The sequence below is a fragment of the Babylonia areolata genome, chromosome 27, assembly GCF_041734735.1.
Source record: "Babylonia areolata isolate BAREFJ2019XMU chromosome 27, ASM4173473v1, whole genome shotgun sequence".
NCBI classification, from domain to species: domain Eukaryota; kingdom Metazoa; phylum Mollusca; class Gastropoda; order Neogastropoda; family Buccinidae; genus Babylonia; species Babylonia areolata.
In genome coordinates this window covers 11,952,734-11,971,851 of record NC_134902.1, presented here as the reverse complement: position 1 = coordinate 11,971,851, position 19,118 = coordinate 11,952,734, and the positions used below count along the sequence as shown (strand labels likewise).

Here is a 19,118-nt window from a genome sequence, read left to right as displayed (position 1 = left end):
TGTACGCCATTCCCATTCTACTATATTTGTTGGTGGGAAGAAGAATATATGGACTTGGTGCATCTTTGTGTATTTGTACTGGTCTCCTACATGCTGCTAGTATTGTTTTCGCATTTTTTGTGTAGCAACGTAGTTTGGTGTATTGTATACCATCGTTGTCTGCAGCTAGAATATCGATGTGGAAGATAGGACAATTGCGAAATCCAAAATCGCATATAGCCCATTCTACAGCGATATTCCATTTTTTTGTCGTCTTCCACTGTTGCAGCTGTTGGAGATACACGAATGCCAGATATCTCTTTGTTCTAGTATGTGCATACCAACATACATATATTGTGGAATTTGGTCTATCGCCAAGAACAAAACAACGATCTAGAACGCTTGCAATATTCTGCCATTGTTGGGTTGCTGGTTGTTCTACAAACAGTTGTCTATCTTGTGGCGAAACTATCTCCAATACGTTTTCCACTAGTTCGTCTCCTTTTTCTGGAGTACGATTGCTACAAGCATACAAAGATACTTCTATTCTAGTGCAGCCTCTCTTTTGTACATCTGGATGCAAGAATGTTTTTCGAAGATGCTCGTTTGGACAGTCTACATAGTCTGCTAGATGTCCACCAAATTGTTCTCGTACTTCTCCTGCCTCGAAATTGGGATACTATTTTGTTGTATAGTTTTGTTCGCATTGTATAGCCATTGTGTTTGGATATCCATGTACATACATGTTTGCCAACACTATCTGTATTGTCTAGTATTGGTTGGTGCATCGCAAGCAATAGCACTTGCAAAGTCGCCTTGTCCTCTATAGTCTAGTTCTTCTACAAGATAGTCTACTAGTGTTTGTCTATCGAGTGTACCAGAAAAATCTCTTGTATAGTCTATAGAATATATACCATACCCATGTCCTAGCAGCTGTTCTTCTAGCATTGGCAATATTTTGTGTAGGTCTTGTATTGCAATTTCGGACACATCAATTTTTGCAACAAATATACCATATGGCTTTTCGTTTGCATATATAGTCTCCCAACGTTTTCTTGCTTTTGCATTCGTGTCTTTTTCTATTCTTTGTACTGTACTGCGTATTGTGCTAGATTTGGAGTCTGCCTGCATAGATATTGTCTGCGATATGGCAGTTTGTATACTTTGTTTTTCCACAAGTCCACATATTGCAGTCGAAATTCTAGATACAATTCTTTTTGCGGATCCGTCGTTGCCACACAGCAATTTTCCACCGACATACATACACTCTTTTTGTCGCAAATAGCCATATACATACAAATCGTCTACAAAAGTTGGAAGACCTTCTAGAGGTGTAGAGTTGTTCTACCTTTGTTGTTTGCTAGATAGTCCACATTGGAAATATCTGGCACGAGATTGTTCTCGTAGGTATTTTCTAGCAATAGATGGATTGCTACATTTTTGGCACATCGAATGCCCATGTTCTTGTAGGTTGCACTGTACATTTCTTCCATATATGTTTTCGCCCAAACCATTTTCGTCTATATACAATAGAAATCCTTTTGTTCAAATGGAAATTTGTTGGCATCGTGCCAGAAAAAAAAAAATTGGTCGACGCTCGTGGAAGAAATTGGCTATGTTCCAATATTGGTGGAAAAAAAAAAAAAAATTGGCTGTGGTCCAGACTTTGTGCAGTGGAACTCGCCGAAAATCAATTCACCCTAACTTTTTTCCGCTCTAGTTAAACAATATTTTGTTTGGTCAGTGGAATAGCTCTTTGGTTAATAGTGTCCACTTTACTCATCATAAACGAAAGCGGATCTATTTCATTTGGAAGAGCCGCAAGTTTATAATTTTTAATAATACTACCAAACTCCTCCGTGGATTCAGCTTTATGTTGTAGTTGACGTATATTTTTAATAAGTTCATCTTTTTTCATTCTACTAAAACCACGAATTTTGAGCTTTCGTGCAATATCTTTAAGCGTAGCATTGGTCTCCCCCTCCAAAGCATCAAACCCCAGTGCTTTAATCAACTCAGTTTTATTCATAGATTCATGATTAGGAATCTCTTTTCTTGAAGCGAGATCACGGTAATATTTTTTCAGAATATCGTTGCACCATTTTTCTCTCTATATATACTATTATATTTTTTTCTCTAATAGGATTTTTTTTTACAAGTTGATCAATCTCTGAATCCAATGATTACTCCACCAAAGGGTGGAATATACCCTCTTGAATAAGTTTCAAAAGGGTCAATTTCATCATCGTCATCATCATCATCAGAAATATAACCCTCAGAGTCGCTTGAATGTTCTCCACAACCGGGTATAGGATCAATCTTTTTCTCCATGGGAGGAGGCTTCTCTTTTTTATGCTTACATTTACAACAAATAACATACTTCGTACGTACATAAAGGTTGCATTTTATACAAAGTACTGGAAGTGACATTCCTTTTCTATGACATTTAATATGATCTTTACAATAGAGCCCCATGCAAGCTCGACCGCATACTCTATTTGTTTTAACTTGGGGGTACTCACAAATGTTATGTGGAAAAGGCATTATTTTTTCTATATATACAATATAATCTTTTCTCTAATAGGGTGATCACAATCTTCGCGCGCGGGTGGGAAGATACGCGGAGGCAGGCTGTGCGCGGGACCACTCCCACTACACACGCCGTGCGGTCGCTTGCCAGCACACACACACGGGAACGGGGCGACCGTTTCGCTCTCCATACACATAACTGGTTATAACTAGATTTTTTTTTTTTATGATGCTTGAGGGCGGTATTGCGCGGTTTGGGGCTGGGGTCGGTTGTATATAGAACCCCCATGACCGTTTCGCTCCCCTCCATACACATATCCAACCATCATATTTTTTTTTTATCTTGTGATTTGGCTCTCCATACACATATAACTTGTTATATTTTTTTTATGCTTGAGGGTCATATTACTCCAACATACACAGGTTTTGGTTAAATTTTTTTTATGCTTGAGGGCCTTAACACAAGCTAATACGCCCAAAAAAGTTGTATATAGAACCCCCATCTCTTATACTACTACTTTTTATTATTATCATTTTATTAGTATTACTAATATTATTACTACTACCTTTTTCTATATTATAATTATTTATTTATTTATTTATTTATGCAAGCTTATCTATTATTTATTCTCCTGTTGTTGTTTTTTTGTTTGTTTGTTGTTGTTTTTTTTTCTCAAGGCCTGACTAAGCGCGTTGGGTTACGCTGCTGGTCAGGCATCTGCTTGGCAGATGTGGTGTAGCGTATATGGTTTTGCCCGAACGCAGTGACGCCTCCTTGAGCTACTGAAACTGAAACTGAAACTGGTTCAGCCATTGCAGTCACTGTGAAAACTCCACAGTGTGAAGACCATCATGCGTACTAAATTGTCATGCAACCAGCGGAAGTAATAGAGATCCTTCTTTTTCTTCTTCTTCTTCGTCGTCGTGGTGATCTTTGCAGCAGTGGCAGCAGCAGTAGTAGTTATTGTTTTTTTGTAGCATGTATGTATATATTGCTTACATAGATAGACAGATGGATAGATAGATAGGTAGATGTTCACACACCTTTTTTTCCACAATTTTTTAAATTGCCCATCTCTCACCCATCCATTCCACAAATCTTACATTCATTCATTGTCTTTCTGCTGTGGTCGTTATACAGGGTTACCTGGAAATGGACAGGAAAAGAGAGATGAAAAGTGTCATGGAAACATGCAACAGACAATGTTGGCAATGACATGATATTGTAAAATGTATAGAGCTTCAAGAATATGCGCTATAGTAAAACATCTTAATAAATACATATATAAATAAGTAAATAAATAAACATTTCTTGAGACAATACGGACATAATAAATTATGTGACGGATGTCTTCACATTCTTTTTAAAGAATTGCTAAATCAATGTATTACTGATGAAATTTTTTAGTCTCTATTCATTTTTTAAAACTATGCAGCTCTTTTTTTTTTTCAACAAAGTGAGTCATATTTATAGATTCTGAACAAGCAAGGCAATATAAGGTTTAACAAGACAAAAATGAAGGCGATAGAAATTATAATCTGCGAAACGAAGAAGACATGGAGGTGGACACATCATTTGACAACATGCACAGCTCAACGTGAGCACGTGAAAACGGAGAGTTAGGCCCTGATGAGACACACAACCCTGACACGAATACCTTGACCTTCACAAAGAGACATGTGTGAACAGAACTCACTTAAAATTGTCGCCATTTTGCTTGCGACGCGCCTTGCTTCAAGACGTACATCGTGTGGATCAATTAAAGCAACAAGACTTTCGAATACACATGGGTCTTTTGACTAATTTCTACAGGTAAGGAAAAGTTGTGTTATCTCCCCTATTCATACGTAGTTATTTGTTATTATCATTACCGTTGTTTGTTTGTTTTTTTTCTTGTTTTTTTTTTTTTTTTGGGGGTGCGGATGGGGGTGGGGAGTTCCCCTTTTTTTCCTTTTTGACTCACTTGTGTAAACAAAGTGAGTCTATGTTTTAACCCGGTGTTCGGTTGTGTGTCTGTGTGTGTGTGTGTGTGTGTGTGTGTCCCTGGTAAACTTTAACATTGACATTTTCTCTGAAACTACTTTGTCAGTTGACACCAAATTTGGCATAAAAATAGGAAAAATTCAGTTCTTTCCAGTCATTTTGTTTAAAACAATATTGCGCCTCTGGGATGGGCACAAAAAAATAAAGAATGAAGCCTAATTATATGCAAACTGCATTTACTGTTATGTTTATATTTTTTGTATTCTCTAAACTTGGCACTTTGATCTGATATTCTGACTCAACAGCTAGAGCAGTCATTATTATCATTTTTTGTCAAACAGGAACTTCTTTTGCTAAGCATGGAAGTTTTATTTATTTTGCAAACGTTTTGGTGCAGATAGTAAAAAAGGGAAATTACTCTGTAATGCTAGTGGAGTTAATTTGCTTTAAACTGATCTTTCTCATCTTAAACATTACATTTTGAAACAAGAGAGGCAAGGCCTTCAAGACTCACTTGTGATGCACTTAAAAAAAATCCAAGCTTTTTATGTATTGAGTATAATTTCAAAATGTAATGTTTAAGATGAGAAAGATCAGTTTAAAGCAAACTAAGTTCCCACAGCTGAGTAATTTCCCTTGTTTTACTGTCTACACCAAAACGTTTGCAATAAATAAAACTTCCATGCTTAGCAAAAGAAGTTTCTGTTTGAACAAAAAATGATAATAATGACAGATCTTTTGTTGGGTCGAATATCAGATCAAAGTGCCAAGTTTAGAGAATACAAAAAATATAAATATAACAGTAAATGCATTATACTCAATACATAAAAAGCTTGGATTTAAAAAAAAAAGTGTATCACAAGTGAGTTGTGAAGGCCTTGCCTTTCTTGTTTTAAAATACTCTGCTCTGCATGTGGCTTTCTTCGTTGACCGAAAAAATAAATAAATAAAATAAAATAATAAATAAATATATAAATAAAATGAAATAATTAAAATCATACTAATAATGATAGTAATATTGATGGTAGCAAAGCAAAATATTCAAATAGAAAAGAACACATTGTGTGATAAAGAAAAAGGAGATAGGAATAGTCCCATTCATGCTTCTTTTGTATGTGGGTTTTCTAATGACGGACATTTGTTGCGCATACGTTTGTCTGGGTTTCTGTATGCATTAGTGTGCCTTGTATTTTACAGTTTCACCCAATTCCTTCTCAAAAGATAATGATGATGATAATAATGATAATCAAAATAGCAACAACAATAATAATAATGATGATGATGATAATAATAGGTACTCAGAGGTGGAGGAGCTGAAGAGGAATGATAATGATATTAATTAGATGCATAATTATTGCTGTCAATGTCATTGCAGTTTTCATATACATTTAGATACGTGCCATGTATATGCAGAGCATTGTCAATGTTGTCAAGCATTATGTTTATTATGTTCCTATATGAACTGTATTTTTCGACGTGAGACTTGCTGTTAAAAAAATTACAAAGATTGGAGATATTGTTTTAGTTTTCTTGGCAATACTTATACACATCTTTCCAGTAAGTTTTATTCTGTTTATAGTATTTACCATGTAGTTTTTGATTTCTTTGTTTTGAAAACAAAACAAGACTTCATTTACTGTCATTTGTACTTTTTCCCAGCGTAACTGCTTATTACACGTTCAATTGCTTTCCAAAAATTATTGACATTTGGGCATTCAAAAAAAGAAGTGTTCAATAAAATCTACCACATCTTTGCAAGTCGTGCATTTATTGTTATCAGTCACATTCATTTTATGAAGCAGAATATTTGTTGGGTATATGTTATGGAGGATCTTCCATTGCAGTTCACGCAGTCTTACTTCTTTTTGTTGCAAAATGAGGGATTAGCCAGATATCTTTATTTAATTCAATGCCAAATTTTCTTTTCCAGAATTCACGTGCACACGGATTTCTTGTATCTCTGTCGTTTGTTTCATCATCTAAATATTTTGATATTACTTTTGGCTTATCATTAAAGTTGTTTGCAAAATGTCTTTCATTTGTCAAAGTGTGAATTTGTGTGTCTGCCTGTCTGATCCATTCTGCTGGAATAGCATTCATTAAAGCATGGTATTCAAAATAAATGACATCATTGTTTTGAAGTACTTTCCTTTGGATTTCCTCCAATGTATATGGTCATTTATCTTCTATTTTAACCATATCCACAATTCTGTCTATTCCAATCTTAGACCAATTAGGAAAGAATTTTTTTTTAATTGTATGAGACTATTATTCCACAAAAGTTGATTTTGAAAATTGTGAAAATATACGTTTTCTGCTGATTCTATTGGTTTGGTTTCTAAATATGTACGGAGAACTTTTCTCCCGAATTCGTTTGCAACATTGTCGATTTCTTTTAACTGATTAGGTCGAGAACCTTTGGCCATTTTCCAAATTGTTTAAACTGCCATTTTGGGATGTAACTCCAGTTTTCGTCTGAAGTGTTGAAAAGTTTTCCAACCCATTGCAGATAAAAACACTTTTGTAAACTGACCATATTTATCATTCTTAATCCCCCTGTGTCATAATTTCCTTCCATTATCTTCCTTTTTCTTTTTTCATATGCTTTTCTATTTGTGTGTTTTCTTTGCCAAATGAACTTGTAAAGAGTTCTGTTTATTTTTGTAAGAATATGGTCTGGCAAACCAATTGCTTGCATAACATACGTAAACTGACTTACCAGAAGAGATTTCACAATTACTATTTTTCCATGTATGCTTAGATCTCTACGACTCCAAGTCTTTTATCAGATTTGTTAACTTTTTCTCTCCCCTTCCAATTCTTTTCGATGTTTTGGGCTCAGATGCCATTTTGAAAGTAAATACCTAATATCTTTATCATTTTTGTTACTTCAAAAGGAAGGTTTTGGTCTTCACAACCTGTTCCCAGTTTCATGGCCTTAGTTTTCTTTTGATTTAATACCATGCCTGGGAATGTGGAGAAATCATTTATGATGTTGGAAGCTTTTAACATGTCATCTTTGTTTTTCAGAAAGAGTTGTATCATCCGCTAGTTGTTTTATTTTCATTTGCTTGTCAATTTGTCTGTCAGTAGGAAGTTTTATTCCTTTTATTTTGCTGTTTCTAATCTTGATTGCCAGTATTTCTACAGCTAAAATGAAAGCTAAGGGTGAGAATGGGCATCCCTGTCTGATGTCACATGTAACGGGAAAGGGTTGTGAAATCCATCCTCCATGATTGATACTAAATGTATTTTTGTTCAAAATATTAACCCATTTTACAAATTGTTCACCAAACCGATATACTCTAAATGTATGCAACAGAAAATCTTGTGAAACTGAGTAAAAATGCTTTGTACTGTTTGAAAGAGGTCCAGGCTACTGGCATTTCAACAATTCACTTTTGAAAGACCCTCTTTTTGTACAGTCAATGAACAATTTTCTTGATCAGTTTATGGTTGAAAATGGAACAGTTTACCAAGGTAAGTTGTTAAAAAGGGGTAGTAGTGGTGGGGGTAGGGGTTGAGTAGAATAACAGCAGAGGGTAGGTGCACAATCCACTCTCTCCTCGTACCACAGCAGGGTCTTTTAGAAAGATGAATTGAGGTGTTTATTTCTCTAACTTTAAACAGCACACCTGGAACACACACAATATTAAAACCCAGGTTAAATCAATACCAAAACATATGCTAGACATAATTGTACTGATGAAACAGAAACATCATTATGTTGTCTGGACAAGTAAACAATTCCACAGATAACCTTTCTCCATTCTGACACTCAATGTCTAGCCGTACACTCTCTTCTCAAAGAGATCTATGTAAAAATGTAAAACAAGCTTCATATAGCTTACCATCAACAATCAGTGTCATATAAGTTAATGTGCACCAAATATATGACTAACAAATACTAACTCCCAGTATTTAACTCCTGTCAAACCACCATAGAATAATAGCTGTCGCACCAAGTATGTGGCAGACAATTACAAACTCCCAGTGTTTAACTCCAGTTAAATCACCATACAGTAATAGCTGTTTCCATTAAGACTGAACAAATCTGTACTTTGTCTCTGCAAAGTATCTCATTTGTAAAATTTTTACATGGGAATCATATAGTTACCAAGTAATATGGTAAATATATAGCAACTTGTGTGCACCAACATAGGACTGTCTGTCAGTGGTCTCAAATCTTATTGAACACATACAGCTATGTGTTACCCCACTGGCATATAACACATGACTACAGCACATGGTAATGACAACTACCAAGTCACACATGTTCCCCATGTTGCATTATCACTCATGTGCACACACACATGGAAACACATGAACATACAGTTAGCCTGTAGATTTGTTCACCTTGAATATAACCATCACCACCTAACATACAAAATAGGTATGTGAAACCTCAAAATAACTCCAACTGTTGCAACCAAAACATTCTACACAGATGCAACCCACACATAATCTCTGTGTTTCTTTGTGACTGAATGCTTACATTGTTCCCACAGTATGTCAACAATTGACACACCACTGACATGTTACTGAACATTTTCATTTATGTAAACCAAGATGCACAACCTGTAAACCCAAACATGATGTCCAAGCATCATACCATAATATCAACCTGTAGGAAACAGGAAGGGGGGGGGGGGGGGGGGTGATACCTAAATACCCTAAACCAGTACTCCATTTAGTCATGTATTGGCTACATTGTGTATTTTAACCACTTTTCCCTCAGTCACTAGCCTCAAATACAATTAAGCCATACACATGCTGGCTATGCTCTCTCACAAGTCATGGTATCTGCATCAACACATTCCAGTTACATTAACTGTGCAATACCACATCAGCCGAAAGTGTCATAATGTTCTTGTTCTTACAATTCAACTAACACCAAACTGTTTCCAGAACTTCAGGAACTAAGTTACAAAAACAAAACAAAACACCAGTACAAACAATTACAAGTAATGTACTTAAACCCATTTCAATTACTATTGTTCAGTGTAACCACAAACACCATAAATCTGTACTGCAGTTAGTCTTTTGTGAAAAATAAACAGAAAAGACCAGTTTCCCTATGGAACTGAACCTACATACATTACTCACTTTTAGATCAATTCATTTAATGCCTTGGGGTTTCTTGACTTAAATTAGACACCAAACTTTCAGGATTCATGAAATAATAACTGAGTTCAATTAACCAAAGTAAAACAGACTCTATAATCACAACATCGGAGACATGCAAACTGAATTGAAGTAAAAAAGGACAAATCAGAGCAGTGATAACCAACAATCACCAAAGTAGATATGTCCCAGTAGCACTGAGAACATCCAAGTGTTACAACAACTAATAATGCAAGCCAAGAAAATTACAGTGTCAAACACACTAAGCTACCACAAGGAATATATGACAAAACCAACTATGTACAGGCTACTGATTCTTAGCCAACACAAGTGTTGACTTCATTGTCCACAAGACACTCTCAGAATCTCCATGATTTACCACTAACACTGGTCGTGCCCTTTTAAGTTGCCTATTCTTCAAATCTGTTTTCCAACAGCCCTCTTCTCTTCCAGCCCCATGACTGGACTAAGTCATGGTTCCAATTCATCTTTTGATCTAGAGAAAACAGAGGCAGGAATAGGTCATTTTCCAAGAGCAAAAAATTCAAAGTCCCATTTCTCCACCACTGTTTAATACACCCAAGTGTATCTGGAAGAAATCTAAACAAATACCTATCTTTCACACACACAGATCCTGGCTGACATATCAATAATTAAAGTGAGATTCACTTCATGTTCATGTGACGGAACACAATCCCACTGGGGAAATGTGTTAGTCACAAAATCTAATACCAGGAACCAAGCATTCAACTAAGTCCGAAAAATAGATGCTGATAGATACTTACAGCCCCCTGGTATTGTCTTGTCAGTCTGGCTCTTTTGGCTTCTTCTTGGCAAGGCAGAAAATGACGAAACCCCTCTGCATACTGGTTTTATTCTCTCTCACCCATTCACTCAATGCAAATTATCTTACAACCCAGATCTTCCCAATTGGTTGAGGTTAACTGACCAATCAGCCAAGTACACTACCAGACCCTCCCACACTGGTTGTGGAGGAAACTAACCAATCTGGAACCAGCACTGCTAGACTTTACACTTTTGATGCTTTCCCACGGAACCCACACTGACAAGGAGAAGGGGAAGGAGGGGGGTGGGGAGGGGGGTGGAGGTGACGAAAATGGGAAGGGAAAGGGGAGGAAAGATCGCCCAGCCCTGATTCTGTTCTAAACAGCTCATGATAAACACACCATATCATGCGGTGACCATTGAAGCAGATGCCATCCTGCCAGAGATCAACATGGATAGCACACACACACTACTGGTAGTGTCATGTGTGGTAAATATCAGAATCAGAGAGGAAGGGTCAACAAGGGAGAAAGCGGGTTTGATGTTGATGGAAAGGAAATGAAAAAGGGGCAGGGGACTGTAAACATCTGTGGCCTGACATCCCAGGAGACATCACATGTAATTAATATTTATATTCCACAATAACTTGCTTCCTCTGGACTCAGTGCTAGAGGGGGTGAGGAGGGAGAGGGGGTGTAGGCAGGGATAGATGCCAGGGAGGGGGCCTGTGGGGGGAAGGGGGGTGAAAAGGAGAGGGGGGGGGGGGGCTTAGGATAAATGGGGTGCCATACTATGAAGTATCAACCCCCATAAATTCTGGTCTTGCTATCTCAGCACTCTGTGGCCAAGGGTAAAGGGAATGGGGGAAGGGAGAGATGGTAGAAAAGGGAGGGAGGGGGGGAAGGGGGGTTGGCGGGGTTTACAGCCTGTCCGAGGAAGGAGTTCATTTAGTGTATTGGTAAGAAGAGAAGGGGGAAGGAAGGAGAGGAGGGGGGATGGGAGTAGGAGGGGTCTGTCAGCAAGCAGCACGTGCTGCAAAATCTCTACCATTGGTGCCTGACACACTATAACAAAGTCAACAGAATTATGGGAACTGTGCAAAATAAAAATAAAGGGGTTTTGCTTACAGTATGGTAAAAATAATGCATGCAAGAAAAAAATAATGAATTACTACTACTAAAACAGTTAAATCATTTGGAAAAACAGTTATTGAATGGTCACAACAATGAAGAGGTACACAAAAACATTTTAAGTATAAAACAACAACTCGAGATTCTTGAGCTCAATAAAGCAAAAGGTGCACAGGTAAGAGCTCGGGGAAAATGGATTGAGGAAGGAGAAAAAAGCACAAAATTCTTCCTGCGCTTAGAAAATTCTAGATCAAATATGAATGTTATGACAAGTATTTGTAAGAACAATGGAGAAATAATATCAAACCAAATGGAAATATCAGAAGAACTAGTCAGATTTTATTCAGATCTCTACAGTCAACAACACTCACAGAAACATTACACAAGCAACAAACGATTTCTTGAAAGATGAACAATTCACAAAGTTAGATCAAGATGAACCATAATCATGTGAAGGACTTATTAAAGAAGAAGAAGTAGCCAGCAATGCATGAAAAACGGGTCGTCTCCAAGTAGTGATGGGTTACGCACTGAATTCATGAAATTCTTTTGGATTAAGCTAAAAAAGCTTGTAACATAATTCTTTCAATGAATCATTTGCAGACGAAGAAATGTCTTATACACAGAGACGTGGAATAATCAAACTTTACACAAAGGAAAAAAAATTATCACGTAATGAATTAGATCACTGGAGACCAATAACTCTAACGAACACAGACCAATAACTCTAACGAACACAGACTATAAAATAATTGCAAAAGAGCTTGCAAACAGTTTAAGTAAAGTTATATATAAATTGAAAAACCCGGACCAGGTTGGATACTTGAAAGGAAGAAACATTTCATCAATAATTAGATCCATTAATGATGTTACAGATTATCTGAACCATACAAACGAATCAGGATATCTCATCGCCCTAGGCCCTAGATTATTACAAAGATATTCACTCACCTTTCTTTCTTCCCTTTTAGATGACGAGCATAGTGCTGCCTGAAATGGTGCAGCGGAAAAGGGGAGCAATCATCAATCTGTCTTCTGTATTCGGATTGCGGCCCTCACCATTCATGACCGTCTACTCTGCTACCAAGGTGTGGAAGTGATGGATTTTCTTCACTGATATCGTGACTCTGTGTGTGTGTGTGTGTGTGTGTGTGTGTGTGTGTGTGTGTCTGTGTGTCAGTGTGTGTATGTGCGTTTGTGCGCACGTGCGCGTATTTCTAGCGTGTGTGTGGCTGTGTGTCTCTGTGTGTGTCTGTATCTGTGTGTCAGTGTATGTGTCTGTGTTTGCGTGTCAGTGTGTGTATGTGTGTCTGTGTCAGTGTCTGGGACCATGTACGCGTGTTTCTTGCGTGCGTGTGTACGTGCGCGCGTATGCGCGTGTGCTGCTGTCTCCATGCCATGTTATGACACAAAAAGTGAGGAAGATGCTGGTTTGTTACAGGCCTTTCTTCGCTATTTCTCAGAAGCTCTGAACATGGAATATTCCCCTCAGGGTGTCACAATCCAGGTAAAGTGAACATGGAATATTCCCCTCAGGGTGTCACAATCCAGGTAAAGTGAACATGGAATAATCCCCTCTGGGTGTCACAATCCAGGTAAAGTGAACATGGAATGCATCAGGGAACAGTAAAGTGAACATGGAATGTTCCCCTCAGGGTGTCACAATCCAGGTAAAGTGAACATGGAATGTTCCCCTCAGGGTGTCACAATCCAGGTAAAGTGAACATGGAATGTTCCCTTCAGGGTGTCACAATCCAGGTATGATGGAATCTCCTGTCGGTCCGACGGATGAGTAGGCAGACAGGCTTATCTGTCGGTGTGTGTCCTCATATGGGAGAAGAGGCCGATTCTGGATGCGCAGGTGTTGCAAGGGAAAACATCTCCAGAAGTTGAGTCCTGCTTCCTTCGCTCACGCTTCTCCATAATGGCCAGCATTCTCTTGTTTTCAAACGTCTTTATGCCACTAGAGCACAGCATCCTCCAGCGACAGCAGTCAAGGGCATCAGTTTCCCAGGAAGCGATGTCTATGTCACAGGCTTTGAGGTTTGTCTTCAAGGTGTCCTTGAAGCACTTGCAGGGTCTTCCAAGTTCATGGTGGCCTTCCTTCAGCTGGCCGTACAAAAGCATCTTCGGGATGCTGCTGTCTGTCATGCGGACAACGTGTCCTGTCCAGCGTAGCTGGTACTGGATCAGCAGGCTTTCGATACTGGGCAGGCTGCTCCTCTCTAGGACCTGGAGGTTGGAGACCCTGTCTTGCCACTTTATGCCGAGGATCTTTCGTAGGCATCTCTGGTGAAGCTGCTCAGGTTTTGTTGAATGTGACGGCGATACGTCGTCCATGTTTCACAGCAGTACAACAGTGTGGTTAGCACAACAGCTCTGTAGGTTTTCATCTTGGTGCTGAGCCTTATGCCTTTGTTGTTCCACAGCCTGTTGTTGAGTCTGCCAAAGGCGGAGCTGGCCTTGGCGATGCGCAGTGTCACTTCTGCATCAAGGGCTCTGTTGCTGCATAGGGTGCTGCCCAGGTAGGAAAACTTGTTGACTGACTTGATCTCTGTTTCATTGATCTTGATTGCTGGGGGAGGCACTGGCGTTCTGTGAGCTAGCTGGTTGGTTACATGGACTCGGTCTTGCTGAGGCTGATGGTGAGTCCAAAGCGCCTGCAGGAGGTTCAGAACCTGTCCATAAAGAACTGCATGCCCTCATGGGTGTGTGCAGCAAGCGCGCAGTCATCAGCGAAGAGGAACTCTCTCATCAGTGCCTCAAACACCCAGGACCTGGCGTGGAGTCGCCGCAAGTTGAAAAGTTTGCCATCTGTGCGAAACTGAATGTAGATGCTCCGGTCACAGTCTTGGAAGGCGTCAATCAGCATGGCAGAGAAGAGAATGGAGAACAGTGTGGGTGCCTGGACGCAGCCCTGCTTCACTCCATTTACCACAGGGAACGGATCCAACATGTCAGTATTTTCCTGTACTCTCGCCTGCATGCCATCATGGAATGACGCAATCAGCTGGATTAGCCTCTCTGGGCAGCTGAACTTTAGGAGGATCTTCCACAGACCATGGCGGTTCACCGTGTCGAAGGCCTTAGTCAGGTCTACAAAGACCATGTGGAGCTCCTTGTTCTGCTCACGGCACTTCTCTTGCATCTGGCATATGGCAAACACCATGTCACATGTTCCCCTGCCTGAGCGGAAGCCACACTGTGCTTCAGGGATGACTGTGTCAACCAGTCTGTTCAGTATGATGCGGGCGAAGATCCTGCCGGCGATGCAGAGGAGAGAGATTCCACAGGGTTATCGCAGGATGTTTTGTCTCCCTTCCGTTTGTAAATGTGGACAATAGAAGCATCCTTGAAATCCTGGGGGACCTCCCCTCTCTCCCAGATAGACTGGAACAGGGCGGTCAGCTTGTCTGTCAGCACCTCGCCTCCATACTTGTAGATGTCAGCCTGGATTCCATCTGCTCCTGGTGCTTTTCCTGACGTTGTCAGCTTCAGGGCCTTCTGGGTCTCGACTTTGGTGGGAGGGGCAGCTAGCGAGTCATTGACTGGTAGCTGTGGGAGGGCTGCAATTGCCTCGTTAGATACGGACGTGTCCTGTTGAGGAGGGTGTTGAAGTGCTGTGCCCAACGGGTAAGGATGTCTTTCTCGTCTGTCAGGAGGGTGGTCTGGTCCAAGGCTCGGACAGGGGTTGATCCTGTGACTCGCGGCCCATACACAGCTCGGAGACCATCATGGAAGGTCTTCATGTCGTGAGCATCAGCAGCGGACTGAAGCTCTTTGGACTTTCTCTCCCACCAGGTGTTCTTCATCTCACGCAGCCTCTTCTGTACGAGTTGCTTGGTTTGCAAGAACTGGTTCTCCTTCCTCTGGCAGTCTTTATCGGAAATGTGATCCTGATGCCGTATATGCAGTGTGTTCAGGAGCTTGGAGATTCCAGAGTCGTTCTCGTCAAACCAGTCTTTGTGGCTCCTCTGTACAAAGCCGAGTGAGTCAGCTGCTGCTGTGTACACAGCATCTCTGAAGGTGCTCCATACCTCTTCTACATCAGTTGATGCAGGAATTTCTTGGAGAGGTACTTGGATTTGCTGCTGCAGCACGTCCTTGGTGATAGGGAGGCGGTGGATGTTCAGCTTCCTAGGGGGTTTCTTCCTGGCTGGTTGAAGCTTGCGTGCAAGTCTGATGTTTATCTTGCTGCGTACCAGGCGATGATCCGACCAACATACTGCTCCTCTCATGCAGCGTGTAATGGAAACATCACCTCTGTCCCTCTGCCGGACAGTCACATAGTCCAGCATGTGCCATTGCTTGGAGCGGGGGTGCATCCATGTGTTCTTGTACTTGTCCGCTTGTTGGAAGAGGGTGTTGGTGATGGTCAGTTCATGCTGCGCACAGAGCGAGAGCAAAAGCAGTCCGTTGGAGTTGCACTTGCCAGTGCCATGCTGTCCTAGGATTTTTGGCCAAGAGGAGAAGTCCACGCCGATGCGGGCATTGAAATCTCCAAGGATGATCAGCCTGTCCTTTCTGTCTACCGCTGAAATGGTGCGGCTGAGCTCCTCGTAGAAAGCTTCTTTGATGTCATCAGGGTTGGTCATCGTTGGGGCATAGCAGCTGATGACTGGCGAAGCGATCCTTGGACAGCTTCAGACGCAGGGTTATCAGCCTGTCATTTATCCCACTTGGAAGGCTGTCAAGCTGTCGTGCAAGTTTGGTTCGTAAGGCAAAGCCCACGCCTGAGGTTCTTGGGGTGCCATCTGGCTTCCCAATGCAGTAGAAGGTGTAGCCCCTCCAACTTCCTCCAGCTGGGTTTCACCCGCAAACCTGGTTTCGCTCAGGGCTGTTATGTCACCTGGTAGCGATCAAGCATTCTAGCAATGAGCGCTGTGCGTCTTTCTGGTCTGTCGTCTCTGTCTAAGAGGGTGCGAACATTCCAGGCACCCAGAGTCAGGGCATGACTCCTGGTTCTTTTCTTTTGTTTTCGACCGCTGTTGCTGGATGTCCAAATAGGTGCGGTTTCCTACTAGGTACTAGGTGAGGCAGGCTTTGTTTGGGGATCCTTTTATCTCCCCTTCCCCATGTGGGGAGAGCAGTGCTGTCCCTAAAAAGAGCTGCTCTGACACTGTGGGAGGATACGGTCGCCGCATCTGCCCCAGTCTACGGTGGACGACCATCACCCCACAGCCGCCTGCGTGCAGAGTCGTGACTAGGAACTGCCAGCAGCATCCTCTGCCTGTCCCCGTTACCACTTCTCCATCGCCGCAGGACTTGGGAAAGCTGGGTGTTGAAGGGCTAGTTCGTCGTTCCGACATTAGCCTGGTTGCCTGACCAGCACAGGTGACTTTTTTTTTTAGTGAGGAGGAGTTGTGCAGTCCCTTCCCCACTCTCTCGCCTACCGACGCTCACAGTCCCACAGGTGCAGATACTGCCACGTGTAGGACGGCCTCGGCAGGTGCAGGTTTTTTCTTTGGAGCTCCGTCTCCTAGTGAGACTTCCAGCCAAGGATAAGAGCTCCCCCTGCCCTTTGGTCATCCTCTTCTGCCTTCACAGCCATTGGGAAAGATTTCCTCCTCCACCTGGTCCGTCATTGGGAGACTTCACATGCGGCAGGTAGTACTGGGTTACATGGTACCAGTAGCAAGGGCTATGCCTCTGTCCTGACTTTTAATCCAGGTAAGTGAACATGGAATATTCCCCTCAGGGTGTCACAATCCAGGTAAAGTGAACATGGAATATTCCCCTCAGGGTGTCACAATCCAGGTATAGTGAACATGGAATATTCCCCTCAGGGTGTCACAATCCAGGTATAGTGAACATGGAATATTCCCCTCAGGGTGTCACAATCCAGGTAATGTCATTCATAGGGGCATGCCCCAGGACACATGAATTTCCATGAAACTGTCAGTTTTTCTGTCTGCCTGTCTGTCTGTCTGTCTGTCTGCCTGTCTGTCTGTCTGTCTGTCTGTCTGTACGTCTCTATGTCTGTTTGTCTTGTGTGTCTGCCTTGTTTTGCGACCTTTCTCTTGCAGTTCTTGGATGACCTTTTTTTTTTCTTTTTTTTTTTTACCCGGACTTTCTTGGGTCGACCATCGTTTTATTTATAAATAAATATTTAAAAAAAGGAACAAAATAACAGCAACAAAAAGGATACAGTGAATCTAAGCAATTACACACACACACACACACACACACACACACACACACACACACACACACACACACACACACACACACACACACACACACAAACAAACAAACAAAAAAACAAACAAAAAACCGTGACAATAATCAAAAGCAATACCCTGCATTCTTGGATGACCTTGATCAAGGTATATATTTCCTAGTGTAAGGTTACAGCAGGAGTAGTGTCTTGCCGTAGGAACTGTCATGTCTGGTCACATTTTGCACTGCTTTCCATGATGTTCTGACTAGTGATTTTAAAACGACACCTGCCCAAAGGGTGGGTCAGCATATGGTGTAAACCCAAGGGCAGGCCATGCCCCCTTCATGATCTCCCTTTTGACTGACTGCCCATTCGTTGATTTTGATTCTGTCTCTGTGTATTGTTTTTGTGTCCCTGTGCCATATATACATATATATATCGTGTGTGTGTGTTTCTGTTTTTGTTTCTCTGTGTGTGTGTGTGTGCGTGTGTGTGTGTGTGTGTGTGTGTGTGTGTGTGTGTGTGTGTGTGTGTGTGTGTGTGTGTGTGAACACATGCATGTATGCATTCATGCATGAATATATATGTGTGTGTGTGTTTGTTTGTGTGTGTGTGTGTGTGTGTGTGTGTGTGTGTGTGTGTGTGTGTGTGTTTCTGTTCGTTCTTTAGTTTAACGTATTTTCACTGTAAGTGATATTAGACGAGGGTAGGAAAAAAATAGAGAGGGGGGTGGAGGGGGGAGAAATTACTGTGTACGCATGCGAGTAAGTGAAAGTGTATGTGCGAGCGTGTTTGCGCGTGTGTGCGCGCGTGCGCGCGCGCGCGCGCGTGTGTGTGTGTGTGTGTGTGTATGCATGCGTGTGTATCTTTGAAAGAGAAAGTAAGAGCAAACAGTTCACAAATTCTACGCCCACTTTTGATATCTTTCTTTGGATAATCAAGCAGTCAAGTGAGTTAATGCATGGAAACCTCAGTACTGACACCATGAGCTGTGTTTGTGCAGGTGGTGTGCCCCTGCCCTGTGAAGTCCAATCTTACCAGCGGGGTCTCCAGAGTCATGGACTCCATGGAGAGGTGGTTCTACCCGACCTCTGACGTGTACGTCACAGCAGCACTCAATACCATCGGCAGGGAGCCCTGCACCACGGCATACTGGCGCCATGAACTCACGGTAATTATGAAGTACAAAAACTGTATTTTTAATCCACTGCAGAGGGAGAGAAACAAAACAAGGGTGTGAAGAAAAGCGGGGGACGAGAAGTAGATGAGGATGAGGAAGAGGAAGAGGAAGCAACGGGGGAGGAATGAGAGGAAGGAAGGGAAGGAGAGGAGGGAGGAAGGAAGGGGAAGAATGACAGAAGGAAGGAAGGGAAAGGCATCATCAGTGATAGCGGAGCGACAGGTAAAGACGGGTAAATGGTTCAGT

General features: G+C 41.4%; 1 protein-coding gene across 2 annotated transcripts in view; it reads left to right on the top strand.

The window, feature by feature from the left end:
- The window catches only part of LOC143301476 (very-long-chain 3-oxoacyl-CoA reductase-like), a 49,750-nt gene that overhangs the window by 18,553 nt on the left and 12,079 nt on the right, over positions 1-19,118 (top strand). The window contains exons 8-10 of one of the 2 annotated variants that reach the window (XM_076615788.1): positions 12,504-12,620; positions 12,974-13,039; positions 18,696-18,863. In XM_076615788.1, the coding sequence (XP_076471903.1) occupies positions 12,504-12,620; positions 12,974-13,039; positions 18,696-18,863 (351 nt within the window). The remainder of the gene's footprint in view (positions 1-12,503; positions 12,621-12,973; positions 13,040-18,695; positions 18,864-19,118) is intronic. The other variant, XM_076615789.1, reaches the window with a different exon arrangement.